Here is a 22,781-nt window from a genome sequence, read left to right as displayed (position 1 = left end):
AAGATGTCGATATTTCTTCTTAAAAAATCATTCAATTTCTTCCGTAGTTCCTCGCTTAGCGAAGATCCGACTTGAATGGTTCTAGTCGGGTCCCCATAGTATAGGGGAACTGGGATGAGCTACTCCATGGATTCTCTTTGGCTTTCAACTTCTCTCTGAACTAGTCTGTCATCGATGAGGAAAGCCTCAGCTGGTCTTCATCCATTAAGAATGGTTAAGTAGCATTGTCGAGCCAACTGTTGGTCTCCTCACATCTCGTTGGGTCCATTCTTTGTCGAGAAGCACACGAGCAAATAGTAAGTTGAGACAACCACTCGAAGTACATTCAATCCAGACCATCCTAAGATGACATTATTGGCAGATGGGACCCGAGCTACGAGAAAGTTGAGATGAACGGTCGACTCTCGAGGTGATTGTCCAACTGTGATGGGGAGTTCGATCCCACCTCCACTATGATTGAGTCATCGATAAACCTGACTAGAAGAACATTGTTTGGTTTGAGAAGTTTAGTGAAAAGTCATCCCATTTGAGAGAAACAATCATAGAAAATCACATCAATGGAACTTCTATTATCAATAAGGTATCTTTTTACATCATAGTTGGCGATTGTCATTGATACAACTACAGCATTATTGTAAAGAGTTTGGACTCCTCACAAATCTGCTTCAGTAAAGATGATGTCGTTGTCAGCCCACTGACACTTGAAAGTGCTGCTGCAGTCGTCTGCCCCTAGAGTCATGATCCCATCGAGATCATGTTGATCACACCTGCTGTCGGTTGGATGCGAGTCTCTTCCTCAGATTCTAGATGAGGTGGATCAGAGGACAGCTGCATAGGTCGCTCCCGTGCATACTTTCCAAGATACCCCTATCTTATCAAGTTCTTAATCTCATTCTTCAGCTAATGACACTCCTCTATGTCATATCCATGGCCGTGATGGAAGCAGCAGTAGAGCTTTCGATCATGATATTTTATCTTCATTGGTGGGGGTCGGCAAAAAAAATTCTCTCCTTCTATTTCTATAAGAATCTATGATCAAAAAGTAGTCAGAGAGGTGTAAGAGTCATATCTGTCCATAAAGTTTTTGGGCTTCTAGCTTAGTCGGGAAGGTGGAGCCTCCTTCTCGGTACGAATCCAACTAGGCTCCCTAGAGCCTCCCCCTTTTCTTGCCTTCTTCTTTTGGCCCTTTCCCTTGAATTGGTGTCGGTCAGTCATGGCTTTCTCGATGCAGATGTACTTCTGTGCGCACTCGAGAAGTTTGACATAGGACCGAGAAAGTATCTTGTCCAGAGAGTAGGTGAACTTATAGTTTTAGAGTCTCCGCTTCATTGCCGTGATGGCCGTCGCTTCATCGAGGTCCTTGACCTCCAGGGTGGCGGTGTTGAAATACGCCACAGACTCCTGCAAAGATTCTCCATCCTACTGTCAGACAGAGAAGAGGCTATCAGTGGTTTTAGGCACTTTCTAGTTTGTGTCGAAGTGTGCCATGAATAGTTGCTCAAACTGCTCAAAGAGTTAATATTTTCTAGTTGCAACCCCAAGTACCACGCTCGTACAATTTTTTGGAGTGTAACTGAAAAAGCAATGCAGAGAAGGGCATCAGATGCCCCTTGTAGAAGCACAAGAGCTTTGTAGCTCTCAAAATGATCGAGTGGGTCAGTGGAGCCGTCATATGGCTCAATCTGTGATATTTTGAACTGACTAAAAATCAGTTCATCGAGGATCCGTCTTGAGAAAGGTGGACTTATACTGATGCCAAACTTGGTCGGATCTCGATGGTTGGTCTGGAGCCATTCCAGATGGCAATCTATCTCCTTCAGTTTTCGATCATACTCGTCTAGTTGTTGTTGTGACACATCAGGATGCTGTGAGTAGCCTGGGATAAAACTTTCCCTAGAAGAAGAAGATCTCGATGGAGACTACGGCCTCTTCCCCTTGTGCTGAGTTCATCAAGGAAAATGTGGAGATCGGTGGTCGTCGAAATTGGCACGCAAAGTGCACTGAGACTCCGAATGCGGTGGCCGTCGGGCAGGTGGAGAACTTGCTAAGCGGGAGTGCCGCATAGAGTGGTAGGTTGGAGATCGCGGTCGGTGGCTATGCTTGGAAGGCACATCACACGGTGCGATCTCTACCAGCCACTGTTGTTGTTGGAGACCTTGGACAGCCTCCGTCAGATTTTTCACCTGCTGCACGAGAGCGGCAAACCCAAGATCTGTCGTCATCGATGGTCGTGGAGCACTTGGCTCTCCATGGGTTGTCGGAGATGCGTCATGCCACGAGTGTCAAACATAACCAGGAGAAATATTCTAAACCCTTATCTTGGCCATGGAGATTCTTGAGAGAGAGAAGATTTTTTTTCTGCTTGACGCTCCTCCTATCTAACGTGCCAAACTGTTGTGACCTTTCTTCGATAGATAATTGATAGTCGGCTTAGGGTCGACTAGGACCTGTGCCTGTTAGTAGACGACGGAAGAGACGGAAGATAACGTGCCGTCGCCGAAGGAGGTGCACACAGTCAAGGTCGAGATTGAGGACGGTGAGGTTGATAAAAAAAAATATGGTGCTGGGCTCCGCTCGGCACTAGAGAAGAAGAACCTGCAAAATAAGTCCCACCGAAGGTGGCTTCGATGAGGACCCTCGACACTCAAATCAGTGAATTGACTTGAGGGGAAAGAACGATAGGATCTCTAGGTTGTGAAGCAATGTGTCTACCTAGAGAGGTCCCCGCTTACCTCTATTTATAGAGGAAGTAAATGAATGGTGAGAGGACAGATGATCATATCGATTATGTCCTGTTGTACGATGCCTTATCATGCCGTATGAGCATCTTTAAATGCTAACGATGAACACGTCTCCTATTCGGTACGGAGAAGATGGCAAACACTACCGCACATGGGATATAATAAATATCCTGTGGACGCATTTAATGAATTCATAGCATCCCATCATAGCGCGCAGCTAACCGACCAAGATATGACGTCTGAATAACATGACCTTGATGTGGCCTGTCAAGATGACGTGGCGGCCATGTTTGGTACTTAGCTTAATTGATAGAGGCCCGCATTGTCATAGTTAGCAAAATGAAGCCATCGAGGTGTCCCACCATCAACTGACATAGTCGGCCATGCGACGACTATAAAATCTGTTACAGACCGAACGCCGCTGAGTACAAATAGCCATGGACGGTACGTTAACTCTAATCGACCTAATGCCGATCAGGGGTGAGCTACCCTTAATCGACTGAATGTCCATGATGATGACCAACATCGATCCTATCGGATGAAACTCATTAATCCGAGTCGGATTGAATGGTAGTAGCTTAATCAGTATAGCTCCTATAGTCAGCTCAGATTCGAAAAAATTTGATAGTCGGCTAAGTGACGGAAACCTACCCAACACTCGCAATAGAAGAAGGATCTTGGTTTTGCTCCCAACAATGGCGGAATAGGCATTTGCAGCACAAGTTGAAGGTATAACGGACATAGGAAGGTACATAACCAAACACCTAGGTTTGATAAATCCATGTTGCACCAACTACTCACATCTGAATTCCGTAGGAACTGCATGTGACATAACGTTATGATTACAAACAACTAATACCTCTATTTTGACGGTGTGGTCAAGCATTCACCTTAAGCATACATTGAGGGGAAAGGGAGCAACGTCTTATCAAACCACAGCTTAATATTACTCTCACCACCAATGTTCCTCAAAGGGAAGAAGACCTAGCAAGCTGGAATCTCCTGGATCGCCGAAATGACTTGATTGATAGATTGGAATCGGCGTCTTTCCTTGAGAAGCATTTTAGCAAAGTCAAGGGCACGGCGCTCACAATATGCTCGCTTGCTAGCATCAGCAATTGATTCAAAATCTTCAACATGAGCTACTCCTACTATCCTCCTGTAATCCAAGAAACTCAAGTAAATGTTCAAAACATTGAGATACCCACTATAAGATGCATCAATTTTCTCAGTGGACTACAGCACATATAGATGAAATCAGCTAAATTAAATATGAAGAGAGGATGGGGGCGTGGAGGGTCGGGATGTTCTCCAACTTAGTTTTTTGGTCTTTTCGACATCATTATGGTATCATAGTAAATTCTGCTAAGGATGTAGACAATGTAGGCTTAATAACTTGTTACACCTTTCAGCGTATGATTACCAGCATTTAGTCATTAATAAAAAAAGGATGATCATTAGAGAATCCTTAATTATCTGGTTATTTTTTGCAAGAGTATTCGTTATAATAAACTGGAGTGGCAAATGAAGTTCACATGGCCTGGGAACCTTTGAGCACATGCCTGGGAAATGTGGAGCAGCAGAGCATCGAGAACGCTCCCTATCAAATTCTAATTGTATAAAACAATAGATTAGCAACCATGTAAATAAAAGGACATGGTGGTTAAACTGAAACTAAACACAGACCCATGCGTGATGTCTCAACCAATATGAAGTCATAAATCCTCCACCGCTTAATCCAAAAGGGAATGACTGAATGTATCATCAAACAAGTGTGAATACACACACAGAAGTGGTATAGAACTAAAAGCTGGAGCATGGATATGCTAATGTCTATAATCTTTTTAAAGTTGTAAATAGTATGTGTAGTTCCTATGATATAACTTCTATTGGAAATCAACGTATTAAAACTGTCAAATACTTTTTGTCTTGGGCGAGCAGAGCAAGTGAAATTTTTGTCAACATGCTGTTGAAGGCGTATCAGAATAAAGTCTGAAAATATTTGCATAATTGTTCTTTATGAAACATTATCATCTGGAGTAATTTGCTTCAATAAGCTTGAATTAGTAATTCAAGAATTCTAAAGTTGAATAAAATGAAATAACATAACAAGATATACTTCCGAAGGATTACCTTATCATTTTAGCAGCACCAAATCCTAGAGCATCATGGAATAAACCTGCCATGTACCTCTTCTGGACAAGGAGTTGAAGTTCAGGCTTGTTGTATATAGACACGGGATATGCCTCACCATTCCCATCCTTGTGTTCATCCCAGAGTGAAATGAACTTCTTCTGAAAAAGATTCCAAGTTTCTTCAGTCGTCTTCAAAATCCACTGTTTGTATGCCTGCAAAATAAGATGGATACAGCTCGTCAGAAAATTTTTAAAAAAAAAAAAGTTCCAGTGTCAGTGGAGGATTGATAAATTGTCCTGGGTTGAACTGCAAGGTTAAAAAAAAAAAAAAAGAAACCAACTATGCATTATCATAATCTTTAGGCAACATTGAGAAACAATAATGGAGTGAACATGAAGTACATGAAATAACTTTTATGTGGAATTTAAAGGAACAACATGTGCACCAACTAGAAGGTTTGTCGACCAGCAACTGCAAACATTGGCTGAAAGGAGAAGAAGCATCCAAGCTCGTCATCATATGTCAAGAGATGTCTACTCATGGGAAATCCATGACATGTGTCACTTTCCCTTGACTGCATAGCTGATAAGAGCTTAACCGAAAATTGGAAAATTTTGTCAAGTCATAGCTACTTTCTCTTCAAGTAATAGCTTTAGATTTTGGTTGGTTAGCAATCCATTTTTGGATAGAAAGTATTAGTCTCTATTGCTGTCCTTAATAAGTCCTGGTAAAGTACTAGGTTGGTCCTTCAAGTCAGTCATTAAGAATGATTCTCTGGACTCGAGTGTCTATAGGGCTCTAAGAGAAATGATATAAATTGAAACCCATCAATCACCTCCCCAACCATCAAAAAAGGGGCTTGTCCTTGGTATCTACATTCTCTATTCCTACAATTTCTGCTTCATCTCCTTCAATTTCGAACCTCATATCCTTCTGCCTCCTTATGCCTTGTTTCCCTTCTTCATCTTTTACTTTCTTCCTTACTCTTTTCTTCAATTAAGCTGCATCTCTGGCATGTTTGACAAACTTGACCTTGTCCATGTGTCGAAACCATGACTGCAAACAAAAGCCATCAAAAATTGAAGCTGATAACAAGCTGTTATTATAGACTGGAATTAAGCATGTCACTGATAACATCACTGTATTATAGACTGCAACTAGATCTTCAACTTGATTGCAATTAAGCATTTCACTGCATTATAGACTGCAACTAGATCTTCAATTAAGCATTTCACCGATAACATCAAAGTATATCAAACCATATTATAGACGGCAAACAGAAATTTACCATGACTACAGGTTAATTCTTCATGAGTAGTAAATACTGTGACTTCACACATATGATATCAAGGAAAAAGAAATCAAGAATTATAAAAACTAATGCCTTCTAATGGACTTCACAAAAATAAGTGGAATATGAAAAATAGAAATATGACAGAAGGTTGTAGTAAGAAGGTTCATTGCTATTTTCTTTTGTGTATGTGGTAAGAGTTCACGAACCATGTGATTCTCAAAAGCTGTTCTGTAACAACTTGAGTTCAGAACACTATCTTGGCCACTGGAAGTTGATTAATTACTGAGACATACGGAGGACTTAAACACTGTATGCCTAAATTACTTACTCGTAAATTGAAAAATTATGCCTACTGCACACAAATGAATACAGAAGAATGGTATCTGAAGTGAGAGAGGGGGGAAGATAAACATACTTGACGGTCATTCCCCTTATCAGCATGCCCATCTTGTGCAAAGAAGGCCAATATTAGGTTTCCTAAAAAGGCTCCTATGTCAAACCCCATGGGTCCATAAAAAGCAAACTCTGGATCAATGACCTGGGTAGAATCACCAGTCACCATGATAGAACCAGTATGAAGATCTCCATGAATTAGGGCTTGTGCCCTCTCACAGAAACTACACATAGGAAAATACATGTCACATGATTTTTCATGTGCAGCATGATGCAAAAGAAATATACATAGTGGTGTTCCGAAAGAAGGCATCATTAGCAAGACAAGGATTACTTAGATTTCAACTCGGCCACTTCAATCTTTAAAGTGTCGTCTTCTCGAACTGCCTCAGCATCATGATCAAGGTAAGGAGAAGTCCAACGATTATACTGAGCCACCCTATATGGGTCTGAAAAGATAACCTGCTCAGTGAGCCTACAAAGCTCCACATTTCCACAAAATTCTGCAACTGCAAAATTCATGTAGAAGACATGTTAACAAAGTTATCATATGCATACTACACTTAATCTTGTTAAGACATGTTAACTAAGTTATTAAATGCATGCTACACTTAATCTTGTTAAGACTTTTGATACAGAGGGAACTACTAAAGTGTTATAAATGGTGCAAGAAATGTCAAGCAATGCTTCTTGAAAAAAAACCTCTTATTTGCAAGAAATAGTATTCAACATGAGCTGCAGAGACATCCATTCAGTATTACATATATGTAAGAATCTCACAAAGTAGTAGGGCCGCCACATGTTCAAAGGTAAAGAAATGACACTACCAAACAGGAAAAAACAAAATTGCAAAAAGTCATCTGGATAAAATATGGAAGCATTGCAAACTAATGCATGACTAAGACATTTAAAGATAGAAGTGGAAAATATGAAGCAGTGCTTCTTGATAAAGACACTCCAATTTCCAAGATGTAGTACTCAACATGAAGTGGAAATACATATTGCGCTTCAGATCAGTATACACATATGCATAAGCTCTTAGAATATAAGGGGCAAAACACTTTACAAAATGTTCCTTGGGAGAAAGTTTGTAGTTAACAAGAATAGATACTAGCAACAGGAGGAGCGAGAACTGACAGTTCTCTAGAAGCCTAACAAGTAAAGAAGGTTTAATTTGATGCAGATCAAAATGCTTTTAACCAAATTTTATGAATAAACCATTTTTTTATAAAAGAGAAATTAAATATGATAAGCTAACACCGTAATTGATGTCAAAGTATGGGGATCCCTTGGTGCTGCAGGATTCACAGATTGTACCAACTTCGCAAATTACCTTATTCCAAGCCCATACAGCACTTGTGCAAGGTCCATTGAGCACTACCCATCGTTGAACTTTTTGCACACCTTTTAGTCTACACCCTAAGACAAGTTTCAAGACTTCAGTTACGCAGCTACAGCCACACATCGGAGCACCAAGAAGAACACAAGAGACTAAGATGTTAGATGTATGCCCTAGAAGCCAATTGTTGGCTGACACATTTATATTTCCAGGATCTTTTCTTGTACTTGTAAAACTTTATTATTAATAAAAGAATATTTTCATTTTCATTCATATTTATGTGTCCATGATTTATCCTAAAAATCAATAAAAATAATTTGTATATTTTCAAGATGTTGAGAATTTGAGACATACATTATTAGTAGTTAGTTTCCAAATGCTCCCGATTATAGGATTGTCACAGAGGACAGTGATCAATCGATTTAAGATCGGTGCATAAATCACCTCCTTTATGCATAGACGAGTCTCGAGTCTACGGTGTGGTAACATTAGGGTGAGAGTACAGATGATTGTTAGAGAACAACTTGCACTGAGTGTGACCAACACGAGAAACCAGTTGGATGTCTACACACTCGTAAATGATTTTCTCAATGCTGCGGTGGTGTGAGTGATCCTTTGACCTGCAGTGTCATTGGCTATTCGCGGCGAGGCTACTGAGTTTGACTGCACGTTCCCTTGATCCCTAACCATTCGGGTCCTTGCTGTGTATGTTGGCTATAGTAGGTTCAAATTCGCTGTTAGAATAGAATGCACCTATATGAAATCTATCGATCTTGATAGAAAAAGAGAAATCCTATGCGATTAGCAAGACTGAGCAGAAAGTCTTCGGCCGAAGCAAATGTAAATACTGAAAAAGAGTTCACGAGATTCATAAGTGAACTCGAGTTGAGCCAATCTGACATATGACTAACGATAGGGTTTGATGAGTTCACCAATGACCTCCGTCAAATCAGGACTCATGATAGAAGGACTGAATCATATAGTAACTGTACCTAGGAGTTCATATTTTTTCATTCTACTAAGTTACCACTACATGCTGCTAGGCATCACTAGTAGATTGTAAGAACTTACTAGGACTATTTTCGGATCAATGATTCTTGTTGGATTGAGCTAGAATTGTTCTGATCCATTGAAAGAAATATCGATGATACTGTGATGGAGATCACGGTATGTCTTACTATCAAATAGAATAGGGCCTGAGGGATCACACACAAAAGAAGTTTGACCCGATCAACGGCTTGGATCAAATTCGAATTATCAATTTGATTGATAGTTTAAATTTGAAAATTGCTAATTTATAAATGTTAAAGACTCAGTAACTGCTAATTGTTAGCACAGAAAATTAATTGCAAATATTGTAATTTAATTGAGACTAATTAAATTATGGATCAAGTCCTAATTAATTTAAATCAGATTTAATTTAATTGGGCTTGATTTAATTTAATGCTAATTGGGTTTAATTATTCAAATTAGATTTAGATTTCAATCCTAATTGAATCAGATTTGATAGCCTTTCGAATTTGTTTCGATTCGGACTCAATTTAGACTCGATTTGGATCCAGTTTGAACCTAATTGACCTTGACCCTTAGAGCCCAGGTTCTCTGGGCTTCTTTCTTCAAGTGGCTGATCAGAAAGTGGATGAAGCGGTGATTATTCTCATTATTTTTCTTGGCACGTATGTAAAAGGGGTGTAGAGAGGTTGTTACATAGTTTCTTGATTAGTTAGGACTCTTATCTAGATAAGAGATAAAGCCCAACTAATCTAACTGATACCTATCTGATTTTGGCGTGGGATACCAGCAAATTTTGTGCGACAAAATTATTTAAGGAGGAAGTTTTGGCGTGAGGTTTGTAATCCTTGTTTTTGTGTGCTAACATTCTTGCCGCTCACTTTCTCCTCCATGCCAACTACTTTATTCCATCTTCCACGCCCCACTCCTTCTAGATCAGATCTAGAGAGAGAAAGAAAATGAAGAAGTTCTTGATTTTTCTTGGAGATTAGGATCAATCCCCAGGATCCTATATAGGGCTGCTTCAAGTAGTACAAGGATAAGAGCCCTGATTCAAACCCAAAAACAAAGCCTACAAGGGAGCTAGCATCCCGGAGGTTTCGAAGTTCTGATCGGAACATCTTTATGTGGATACCAGCAAAGGCCGGACGCTTGCGTGGCTACGACAGCAACCCCAAATATTCGCAGGATCCGATCCAACGAAGAAGAAAAAAGTGATCAGATATACCTTCTTCTCGCTGTTTATGATTTCAAATCTGTATTTATAAATTTATTTATGCATGATAGACGATCTTAGAGGTGATTATGATTTAGAATCAGCATACTTAGATCAGATTAAAATTTTAAAAATCTGCTTTCGCTGTGGTTACCGTAACCGTATAGATCTATACATGTGAATCAGCCTTTTTCTAACAGCAATATCAGAGCCACATCGTTCTAGCATATTTTAAATAAATTTTAGATCTGAAATCTGATTTGCAGAAATCAGATCCATATTATTTTCATGAGTTTGACATCATTCTGAAATAAGATTGTCCTAGCATGACTTTGTTATGCTGAAAGGTTGTTCTAGAACGATATAGAACATCGCAGTTTAGTAGATCTGAAAATTTTTGCATTTAGAACCTGATTTTTATATATATATGGTCTGATTTATTGTTCATATATTTAATGTATGAAAGATAATCTGATCTACAATTTAATAAATTACATATTTTGATATGTTAGATTAAATTTCTAGTAGTCTAAAGATCCTAGATGTATGTGATACAGGCTTTAGATCTAGTTTTTTGTTTGCATGAATATTAAATATGTATTTTTAATTAATTTTAGATTGTAAAATTATATATGTAATATATAATTTGTTCTCACATGATTTGAAATTTAATTTCTGCAAAATCCTAGATCTGAAATCCTAGAATCTATTTTGCATGAAACCCTGAAATTATAGCTAGCTTACCTACTAAGTCGACTAGGATTCAGTTCGAGTCGACTCGAGTTCTTGACAAGTTGACTCTTCATTGTTGGAGTTGATTCAAGATCCTGGTGAGTCGGCTCATTTGCATATGAGTCGACTCAATCTTGCAGGCGTGGACTTACAATTTCTGTTCGTCACAGATGAGTCAACGCGAGTACCAGGGCAAGTCGACTCGAGTCTATTGACAGCAAAATTGCATGTGATGCAATCCAAATTAGTTTAGATTAAAAATTGATTTGACATCTAAAGTAAATCCATGTTCATAATGCATTTAATTAAAAATTAAGATTCAAAATTATAAGATCTAAAATTATGAATTTAAGATCCAAATTTTAATTGCATAAAATATGGTATTAAGCGTATGGGTAGCTCAATTAGATCTACTTTGAGCAATTGATCAAATCGAATCAAATGTTGATTAGGATTAGGTCAAATATGCTCATGATCAACCCAATTAATTATAGTTTGATCGGATTGATTAATAGCCACATATTATCGATCAACTTAAAACCTAATTAGGCTCAATAGATCGAGCCCGAGTCAATAGGCTAACCTGATTGATTCTAATCAATCAATTTGGTGTCTAAGACAAGTACATAGATGATGGTTATTTAATTGGTTATGTTATCTAACCTGATCAATTCATTGATGTCTAAAAAAAACAACGACAGGACCCCCACATATCTTAACTTATCCGGCCATTTTGGCAGATTATGTTTCATATTAGGTTACTTAATGACTCAAGCTAGTCCATGCCACTAGATTAGTCATAACCATTATGACTAATTAAGAAAAAAACTTGAACCTAAATCTCCTCAATTAAATATTAAGTCTAACGATCTTCTACCCTTATAGAGATGCAGATGCCTTCCTGACATTGATCATTCTTGACTGGTCATAGTGGTTCGGTTGCATCAGAAAGGTACAACTACTCTATGGCATTAGATGCCCCAGGAAAGAGATAGGGTTGGCACCAATAACTGTTAGGTGAGGGATCCAGTGATGACTTTGCATCCACTTGTGTATAGTGGATTTAACTTAACTAAGAAATGTGCCAATAACTATTAGGTGAGGCCATAAGACTTAGAGACCGAACTTGCTGCATCTTGCTTAGTGAAGCAATAGACAAGGTATTGTCCACTCATTGGTTCATGCATCACCAATAACTGTTAGGTGAGGTGCACATGGATCAGTGGGAGCGCAGTATCCACTAGAAACTGATCGCATATAGGTTTTTGTTTCTCCACTCGAGGAGTATGAGAGATTTGTAGAAATAGTGAGAGCCTTGTTTGTTTATTAAAATCCCTATAACAAACATTTATAAGTACAAACATCTAATTGAAAATTATTTCTCTCTGCAATTAATTAACCATGTCGAGTTCAAACTCTCTAGCCCGAATCTTTGACACTAATAGGTTGACCGGATTGAACTACAAAGACTGACTTCAGAACTTGAGAATCGTTCTCAGCTTTGAGAAATTGACCCATGTCCTAGACCAAGAGATGCTTGTGTTGCCGGCTCGTCCATCTCCTGATCAACGAGCTACACTTGACAAGTGGATGGACGAAGATAACAAGGCTAGGTGCTATATTCTTGTATCCATGTCCAATGATCTTCAGCACCAGCATGAAGACATGAGGACTGCCAAACAGATTCTGACTCACCTGCAAGAGTTGTAAGGTGAGCAGAGTCGTATAGTGAGTAGAGTCGTATGGCTCGTTTTGAAGTCTTCCGTAGATTTTTTAAAATGAAAATGCGTGATGGACAGTTCGTGCACGATCATTGTCTGACAATGATCAAGGACATTGAAGAGCTTCAGAAGCTCGAAATGAATATGGACAAGGAACTGCAAGTGGATCTGATCATTCAGCCCCTTTCTGATTCGTATAGACAGTTCATCATGAACTACCATATAAATAAGATTGATAGCACCTTGCCCGAGTTGTTGAATATATTGATGACAGCTGAGGGCACCTTGAAAAGTTCAAGGAGAACGGTTCTTCCTATGGAGCAAAATTTTTTCAAGAGAAAGTCTACTGGAAAGAAGAACAAAAAGCCGGCAAAGAAGCAAAAGACCGAGAGTGGGAAGAAGAGGAAAGCTCCAAAGAAAGCCAGCGACAAGAAAAAATATTTCCACTGCAATGTCGAAGGCCACTAGAGAAGAAATTATCCTGCATATCTGACCACAAGGAAGAATAAGAAGAAAGATGCGCTTTTTGAAGGTATGTCTGAATTGCTCGTTATTGAAACTAATCTAACGGTATCCTCTTCTTCTAGTTAGATTTTCGATTCTGGTTCGAATACTCATTTGTGTACTTCTATGCAGGATCTAGAGAAAGTTAGAGGACTGAGAGAAGACGAGATCACTCTCCGAGTCGGCAATGAGGCAAAAGTTGCTACTGTGGCCGTCGAGACCTACTCTTTGAAGCTAGCATTAGGATTTAATTTGCTTTTGAAAATTTGTTATTTTGTATCTGTAGTCAGTAGAAATTTAATTTCCATTTCTATGCTCGCACAGGATAATTTCAATTTTTATTTCAATAAAGACTTATGCATGATTTATTTTAGAAATAAATGTGTCGCACGTGCCTATTGATAGATGGTCTTTATCATTTGCATGTTGATACAAATGTTATCTTAACGAGCAAATTGTGAGTGTCATAGGATCTAAGAGACTTACAGATAAGATTAACCAAAAATATCTATGGCACCTTAGGCTAGACCATATTGGAGAGGACAGACTTAACAAATTGAAGAAAGATGACCTTCTGAGGTCATTGACTTTCGAGTCTTATCCAGTTTGTGAGTCCTATCTTCAAGGAAAGATGGTTAAGCTGCCCTTTATAGTACAAGAGAAAAGGACCACTGATATATTAATCCTGGTGCACACTGACATGTTCGGTCTATTTGATGTACAGGCCAGGGATGGCTATATCTATTTCATAACCTTTATTCATGATTACTCACGGTATAGATTTGTATATTTGATGCACCATAAGTCTGAGACTTTTGAAAAGTTCAAAGAATTCAGACACGAAGTAGAAAAATAAATCGATAAACCACATAAAGGTTCTTCGATCAGATCGAAGAGGCAATCACTTTAGTGAAAAATTTCGGACCTATCTTAAGGACAACGGCATAGTCTCACAGTCGACACCTCCAAGGATGTCTCAACTCAGTAGGATATCTGAAAGAAGGAATCGGATCCTATTGGATATGGTTGATCCATGATGAGCTTCACAGATCTTCCAACTTTTCTCTGAGGACATGCGTTACTGTTTGCTATTCACTTTTTAAATAAGATTTTCTTTAAATCTATTTCTACCACACCATATGAGTTATAACATAATAAGAAGCTGAGTCTTGATTGCCTCAAGATTTGGGGATGTTCGGCCCATGTCAAGCGACAGCAGACGAATAAGTTAGAGGCTAGATCACTTAGGACTCATTTTATAGGATATCCTAAGAAATTCATGGGATACTATTTCTATCTTTCAGAGGATCATAATGTGATAGTAAGCCGTCATGCCATCTTCTTGAAAAAAAAATTTATCCAAGACAGAGGCAGTGGGAGGAAGATTGAGCTCGAAGAGATCTCTGAAGAGCATCGAGTCCAAGAGTCTGAACCTATTAGTGAGCCAGTTGATGTGGTACCTCCTTCACCTAGTAGATCTAGTCAGATCTCACGTCTTTCTGAAAGATACTTAGGTATTCTTACAGAAGATTTAGAAGAAGTATTTTTTATGGGAGATAGGGATATTAAGAATGATCCCAAGACCTATGATGAAGCGATGTTAGATATAGACTCCAAGAAATGGATGGAAGTGATGAAGTCAAAAATTGACTCCATGCATTCCAACCAGATTTGGACTTTAGTAGATTCACCTGAGGGTATTGTATCTATTTGATGTAAATGGATCTACAAAAGAAAAATAGGATCGGATGGTCAAGTAGAGACCTATAAGGAAAAATTGGTAGCGAAAGGTTATAGTCAACGCGAAGGCATTGACTATCAGAAAATCTTTTTGTCAATAGCCATGCTGAAATCCATCCGGACTCTACTTGTTGTTGCAGCCTACTACAATTATGAAATCTGACAGATGAACGTGAAAACTGCCTTCCTAAATGGATATCTTGAGGAAGATATCTATATGGAGCACTCTATGAGTTTCACATCCAATGATAATGATCATAAAATCAGTAAGCTGTAAAGATCCATTTATAGACTTAAACAAGCATCTCAGAGTTGGAACACCCGCTTTAATGATGTGATCAAAATATTTGATTTCATTAAAAATGATGAAGAGCCCTATATGTACAAAAAGATCAATGGGAGCGCTGTCACATTCCTCGTATTGTACATGGATGACATCCTCCTGATTGAAAATGATATTCCCATGCTGACATCGGTCAAAATATGATTGTCAAAAAAATTCTCCATAAAAGATTTAGGAGAAGCTTTTTATATTCTTGGTATAAAGGTCTATAAAGATAGATCTAAGAGAATAATAGGATTTTCTCAGAAAATATACATAGAGGTGCTGAAGAGGTTCAGTATGGAAAACTCCAAGAGAAATCTTTTGCCCTTTAGGCATGACATTTATCTCTCCAAGAAGATGTGTTCTGACACACCTGAGGAGATCTAACATATGAGTAAGATCCCTTATGCTACGGCAATAGAGAACCTCATGTATCCTATGTTGTGTACTCGACCTGATATAGCACTTACCGTGAATGTCATGAGCAGATATCAGTCGAATCCAGATGAGGAGCACTGGATTGCAGTTAAGAACATCCTTAAATACTTGAGAATGACTAAGAATTTATTCTTGATCTTTGATGGAGGTTCAGAGTTGAAAGTAGAAAGATGCATCAATTCAAATTTCATGTTTAATATCGATGATAGAAAGTCTACATCGGAATATATTTTTCTAAGTAATGGTGGATCGATTAGTTGGAAGAATTTCAAATAGTCGATCATTGTTGCCGAATACATCGCCGCCTCTGAAGCTGCTAAGGAAGCATACTGGTATAAGAAATTCATTGCGGAGATGGATGTGATGCCATCGAATGTCATTGCACTGCACTGCGACAATAACGACGCCATAGCCCTCGTTAAGAAACTCAGATCTCACCAGAAGTCCAAGCATATAGAGCAGCAATTCCATATTATACGCGACTACCTCGAGAAAAAATTCGTTAAGATACAAAGAGTCGACTCTGCACAGAATATGGTGGACCCACTGATGAAGCCTCTTGGCCAGCAGAAAATCGAAGCTCACCTTGAGAAGATGGATCTTAGGTATATGACCAATTGGCTTTAGGTCAAGTGGAAATTTGTTAGATATGTGTCCTAGAAGTCAATTGTTGGCTGACACATTTATATTTTCAAGATCTTTTCTTGTACTTATAAAATTTTATTATTAATAAAAAGATATTTTTATTTTCAATCATATTTATGTGTCCATGATTTATCCTACAAATTAACAAAGATAATATTGTATATTCTCAAAGTATTAAGAATTTGAAACATACATTATTAGTGGTTAGTTTCTAAATGCTCCCAATCGTAGGATCGTCATGGAAGATAATGACAAATCCATTTAAGATCGATGCACAGATTACCTCTCTTATGGATAGATGAGTCTTGAGTCTACGGTGTGGTGATACTGGGATGAAAGTGCAGATAGTTGTTAGAAAATAACTTGCACTGAGCGTGATCAATACGAGAAATCACTTGGATGTCTACTCACTCGTCAGTGATCATCTCGATACTATAGTGGTATGAGTGGTTCTTTGACCTACAGTGTCATTAGCTATTTTGCAGCGAGGCTACTGAGTTTGACTGCATATTTTCTTAGTCTCTAGCCATTCGGATCCCTGCTGTGTATATTGACTACAGTAGGCTCAAATTCGCTATTAGAGTAGGATGCACCTAGATGGAATCTATCGATCTTGGTAGAAAAAAAAAATCCTATGCTATGAGCAAGACTGAGTTCAAAAAATCTTCGATCGAAGTGTGAATACTGAAAAAGTTTCTATAGGATTCGCAAGTGAACTCAAGTTGAGCCAATCTGGCATAGGACTGACGATAGAGTTTGATGAGTTCTCCATGACCTCCGTCAGATCGAGACTCACGATAGAGGAACTGAATCACACAGTAACCGTACCTAAGGATTCATATTTTTCTGTTCTGCTGGATTGCTATTACATGCTGCTAGACGTCACTGATGGATTGTGAGAACTCACTACGATTATTTTTGGATCAACGATCCTTGTTGAGTTGAGTTAGAATTGTTCTGGTTCATTGAAAAAAATTTCGATGATACTGTGATGGAAATCACGATATATCTTACTACCAAACTGAATAGACCTGAAGAATCACACACAAAAAGAGTTTAACCCGATCAACGACTTGAATCAAATTCAAATTATCAATTTGATTGATGGTTTGAATTTGAAAATTGCTAATTTGTAAGTATTATAGATTCAGTAACTGCTAATTATCAGCATAAAAAATTAATTACAAATATTATAATTTAATTAGAACTGATTAAATTATGGATCAAGTCCTAATTAGTTTAAATCAGATTTAATTTAATTGAGTTTGATTTAATTTAATACAAATTGGATATAATTATCCAAATCTGATTTGGATTTCAACCTTGATTGAATCAGATTTGACAGCCTTTCAAATTTGATTCGATTTGAGTTCAATTTGGACCCAGTTTAAACCTAATTGACCCTGACCCTTAAAGCCCAGGTTCTCTGGGCTTCTCTCTCCAAGTGGCTGACCAAAAAGAGGATGGAGCGATGATTATTCTCATTATTTTCTTGGTGCTTGCGTAAAAGGGGTGTAGAGAGGTCATCACATAGTTTCTTGATTAGTTAGGACTCTTATCTAGATAAGAGATAAAGCCTAACTAATCTAACTAATATCTATCTGATTGTAGCATGGAAAACCAGCAAATTTTGTGTGACAAAATTATTTAAGGAGGGTGTTTTGGCATGAGATTTGTAATCCTTATTTTGTGCGCTAACATTCTTGCCGCCCACTTCCTCCTCCACGCCAACTACTTCTTTATTCCATCTTCCACACCCCACTCCTTCTAGATCAGATCTAGAGAGAGGCCTTAGAGTGAGAGAAAAAAAATCAAAGAGTTTTTGATTTTTCTTAGAGGTTAGGATCAATCCCCAGGATCCTATACAGGGCTGCTTCAAATAATACAAGGATAAGGGCCCTGATCCAAGTCCAAGAACGAAACCTGCAAGGGAGCTAGCACCCCGAGGGTTTCGAAGTTCTGATCAGAATATCTCTGTGAGGATACCAGCAGAGGTCAAACGCTTGCGTGGCTACGACAGCAACCCCAAACATCCACAGGATCCGATCCGATGAAGGAGGAAGGAAAAGCGATCAGGTATACCTTCTTCTTGCTATTTATGATTTCAGATCTGTGTTCATAAATTTATTTATGCATGTTAGACGATTCTAGAGGTGATTATAATATAGAATCAGTATGTTTAGATCAGATTAAAATTTTAAAAATCTGCTTCCACCGGGATACTATAATCGTATAGATTTATGCATGCGAATCAGTCTGTTTTCTAACATAAGAGAGGCACATAGATGGAAAGGTTATGCCTTCAATTGGATTACTTCCAAACTCTGTTTGCTCACAAACAAGAAGTAACACTCTAATTTATGCCTTTAAAGCCAGAAAAAACCACCGGACAGGAACCATGCAGAAATGATGTTTGTCACCTATATAATGCCTAGAGATTTCATAGGAATTAGAAACTCTAACCTTCCAAAGAACTCCCACCATCTCACAAATAATGTAGTTTTTTGGAACCTTCCAGACTACATCAAAGACCTCCACGAAGTGTAGGACTCCATTACTTTGGTAAATAATCAACAATCAGTTGGATCAATTGCTCCAAAATTACAATCATTCTTTAAAGCCTTTGCTAAACATCATTTTAAGCACGATAATTTTTCTATAGAAATGATAATTTGATTAGTTAGTGGCGATGAGACCATAGTTTGATCTGAAGTGTCATGGAGGGTCATCATATATCCAAGTGCCCAACACATCAAGAATGTAAAGACTTCTAGTTTTGAAGTAACATTAGAAATCCCATAAAATGCAGAATAAACACAAAGTAATGCATATTCTCATCTTTATCATTGTTGTAAACCAAAAAAAAAAATGCACACATATGAGCAAGACAGTTGCTGAGAGCATTGTAGCTCAGCCAAAGGAGGCAGTGAGATTACAGTAGAAGAGTGCAAAAGAAATTTGAGAATGTAAGCCTTAATTGTTTCACAAATATTTAGGAAACTAGCAACTTTCAGAAAGTATCGAATAAAAGGAATTAATAGCTAATATACAAGATATGGAGGATATCTACAAGAGTCTAGCTAACATCATCAGTTTTACAGTTGTGACTTTCAAATAATAATATTTTTAAAGCTAAAATCAGGAAAGGGGAAAAAAAAAGCAAACTAAATCATGAGATGATTCATGCATTCTAACCCAGCATGGTCAAAAGGCTTTATAAAGAAGCCACACCTGCATGTCTGTGGTCTAATGTCGAATGATAAAGAAGAGATGTGAAGAAAAGTGTCTTTGCCATGTAGTCTGACATATGTTGAGCAAGCAATGGATATTCAATTCCAGCAATCAATCCTTTCCGCAAAATTATGTGTGGTGGCTTCAAGTAGCGCATGGCAATCAAAGACATAGGCCGGTCAAAATGGTAAACTTCTGGTACATGATCTGGAGACCAACGACCATGCTCTTTTAATGCCAATGCCTCAAAATATGCACGCTCCTTTGTCATCGGCCACGATTCGCCTATGCAGCGAATGTATGGAAGAGCCTAATTTGTCATGAAGAAAGGATGAGATAATCTTGAAACAACATCAGAGAGAGGGAAGACAAAAGCCAACCTTTGTATTATATGATGAAAAGCAAATATTGCCCAAGCAGAAATCGACAAGAATGACAGTTGTTCCATATATGCAGTATTTCTTAGCGCCCCCCCCCCCCCCCCATTTTTGTTTTTTTGAAGAAAGGTATAAATATTTGATACCAAGCAAGTGAAAGGCTTTTCACATGTCAAATGCCAAGGCACGGCTTCAAGCATGTTATAGCACCTAGTCAAACCAAATCTTATTTAAAAAGCAAGAGTTTTAGAAACTTAGCCAATTTACTCACCTTAGCCTATTTACTCACCTGTGCATCTCCTATAGCATGCATATAGCTGGAAAAAAGATTATGCGTAAGATTTTATCTTTTTCCCTTTTGTCTTATAATACATGGATACCTCAAGTCCCAAAGGGAAAATATATTGGGCCTCTTCCAAGATTAGTTGAGATTAGGTAATACAGAGAATGACCACTGATTTTTCACGTAGATGGTATATCAAGCTAATGTGGCTTAGTTTTAAAAAAAAAGGGTACTCTTCAAGTGAAGGGCTTGGCAATAATAATTGGCTGCACAATCAAGATTGGCCCTTCCATGCTTGCTGCTAATGCTGAAGGCACGTGTTATTAGAGGAAAATGCTAAGTGCATGTAGGACAATTATACATGTATAAGAATACTCCAAAAAGAAGGGACTTTGGGAACCAGTTAGCCACGCATTCACACACAAAGAAACATGCACACACGGGTCCCTGGAAATATTGTTAATTCATATATTATTTACAATCTGTCACCTCCTACAATCTTACAATCTTTATATACCAACCAAACCTTTTTTTTTTTTTTTTGTGAACATATCTTCTTCAGCCCAAGCTTATTCAACCATATATAAAAAAATCTTAACTAACCCTATGCTGAGACTCATAGCAAAATCTATTCCGCTTAGCGTAACCCATATGTTCACCCTATAGCTTAGCACCCAGTGTACCCCGACCTACCGTGAAGCTAGGCGTCTGCACTTCAAACTCCATCGCGCATCTCCTTCCAATTCAAACTCCATCGCGCACCTCCTTCCAATTGATTTGGAGAAACTAGGACACCTAAAAACGTCTTTCAAAGCATGCATCACTCCTCAAAAAAGATCCATGAATCATTTATACTGAAATCCACCGATAGATTGGACAAAGAAACCCAGACAAAAGCTTCCCCAATCCAATCGCAAGTGATGCTCGCACCATGAAGAAAATTGCAAACAAGCATCTTATCGAGCTAATAGCCAAGAACCCGATCAATAAAAACCAAATACAAGCCGAGAAAGCACCCAAGAAGAGTACCTGCTTGATGACCAAGGATCCGGCAGGGCCGACGACGATGTAGACGAAGTTGAGGTTCCCGTCGCCGACTTCTTTGACGACGAGGCCGTCCAGCTGGTTCCCTAGCTGTGCGTGGAGTGTGGGCGTCGCCTTGATGTAATCCACGACGGATTTCTCGTCCAGAGTCCTGAATCCATCGGCCGCCGCCGCCATGGCTCTCCGTTTCTAAGATCTAAACGGCACAGAAAGCTGAGAATAAGTAGAAGAAGAAATGGTCTCGTGTTTTGAAGCGGGAAAGCCCGCAATGGATTCATTGAACCTGACCGGCTTTTTTACTTCACCTAGATGGGGTCTGACCCGCCGGAAAGAGGGAGCTCCTCATCCGCCAAGAACCCTCCAATCTGGGGATTATGACAGAGTAATAAAAAGAAAGAGAGGAAAAAAGCCTCAGCCGCCCCTGTGGAATCGGATGCGGAACGCGGGTGGGTGGGTTGGAAAGCTGATGGGGAATCCGACTTGGGAATCGGGAATCCGACTTGGGAAACGGGAATCGGATCTGGAAACGTGCGGGAGAGCGTGGATGGTCAAGTTACACGTGGAGCCAGGCGAGCTCACGCACATGACATCCCGCTTGATCCGGAGGCGGATGGGGTTGATGCGTATCCCCGTTATGTATGCTAGAATTTTTTTGGACATGTTTGGCATACGAGTTATTTGGAAAGACGGGAATAAAGGGTGTGCATTTTATTTGTTTTTATACAACTAAATAATTTGAATTTAAAACAGTCATTCAAAAAGCTTAAATCAGTGGCTCTTGATTTTATCATATATTTATATTATTCCACTGCTTGTATTTGTTGGGGCAGATTCTCGTCACTTGGCATCTCGATTGATGTCTTCAGAAGAGTTCTCAAATTGATAAGAATATCGATGTGAAGCTATCAATGTGAAACTTGACTGTAGAGATCATTATAAAACCGATCTCAACGAAAAATCGATGTCATCAAGGAGCTGACAGCTGAGCTCATCATAAGTCCAATCTCATCATAAGACCGACCTCATCACCATCTAGACACATGGCAGTAGATTATCATTATTCGAGTTAAAGGCTATATCGACCCATGACCGACCTATCTCTCTAATATTATCTACTAATCGACTATCTAGAAGTGCTAGTAAGCAGAACGCTCATCTCGGTTTGTTTTTGATTTCTTTTATCTTACTCCAGTTAGCGGCCAACCTAGATCAACAACTGAGTGGTACCACTCGACGAGCTCATTCAGTCGATCTGATTATCAACATCGGCCAAGCAACTGATGGTCGAGTGTGGCCGCCATACAGTCCCATCGAGTCACATCAAGTCACGTCATCCAAGAGCCATATCCTAAGCGGTCGGCTGTGCATCGTGATGAGACACTATAATGTCATTAATTATGCCGCACGTGCGGTAAGGCCTGCTACCGCAGCCACCTGTGCGTCGAACAAAAGGCACGCCCATCGTCAGAGTCAGAGGGATGACCTGTATTGTTTAGTACGGTCAAAAAAATCAGAAATGGGCTTTCCCTCTCTCCTTTTTGACCTTAATTCCTCTATAAATAGAGATAAGAAGGGACCCTCCAGGTACGTGAAAAAAATACAGATACTAAA

At 38.9% G+C, this 22,781-nt stretch overlaps 1 protein-coding gene across 2 annotated transcripts; it reads right to left on the bottom strand.

Annotated features, from left to right (window-relative positions):
* Positions 1-3,510: 3,510 nt before the first annotated feature.
* Positions 3,511-21,611, bottom strand: LOC105050177 (methylthioribose kinase). Of its 2 annotated transcripts, none has more exons than XM_010930098.4 (7): positions 21,476-21,611; positions 21,156-21,366; positions 19,467-19,776; positions 6,899-7,073; positions 6,587-6,788; positions 4,875-5,089; positions 3,511-3,900 (listed from the first exon to the last, which is right to left on the bottom strand). In XM_010930098.4, exons 2-7 carry the CDS (start codon positions 21,345-21,347, stop codon positions 3,726-3,728), a joined length of 1,269 nt encoding a protein of 422 aa, XP_010928400.1. In that variant the 5' UTR covers positions 21,348-21,366; positions 21,476-21,611; the 3' UTR covers positions 3,511-3,725. The 2 variants fall into 2 exon arrangements, with proteins under 2 accessions (XP_010928400.1, XP_010928401.1); XM_010930099.4 differs by having other exon boundaries at positions 21,459-21,593.
* Between the last annotated feature and the right edge of the window lie 1,170 nt (positions 21,612-22,781).

The sequence above is a fragment of the Elaeis guineensis genome, chromosome 8, assembly GCF_000442705.2.
Source record: "Elaeis guineensis isolate ETL-2024a chromosome 8, EG11, whole genome shotgun sequence".
NCBI lineage: Eukaryota > Viridiplantae > Streptophyta > Magnoliopsida > Arecales > Arecaceae > Elaeis > Elaeis guineensis.
This window is presented reverse-complemented; position numbering and strand designations above follow the sequence as displayed.

Excerpts from the sequence above, each read along its gene's own strand:
- LOC105050177 (XM_010930098.4), bottom strand. The coding sequence starts at position 21,347 with ATGGCGGCGGCGGCCGATGGATTCAGGACTCTGGACGAGAAATCCGTC. Across the intron at positions 19,777-21,155 it reads GATCCTTGGTCATCAAGCAG|GCTCTTCCATACATTCGCTG; the intron begins GTACTCTTCTTG and ends ATGACAAATTAG. Across the intron at positions 3,901-4,874 it reads GGTGCTGCTAAAATGATAAG|GAGGATAGTAGGAGTAGCTC; the intron begins GTAATCCTTCGG and ends CTTGGATTACAG.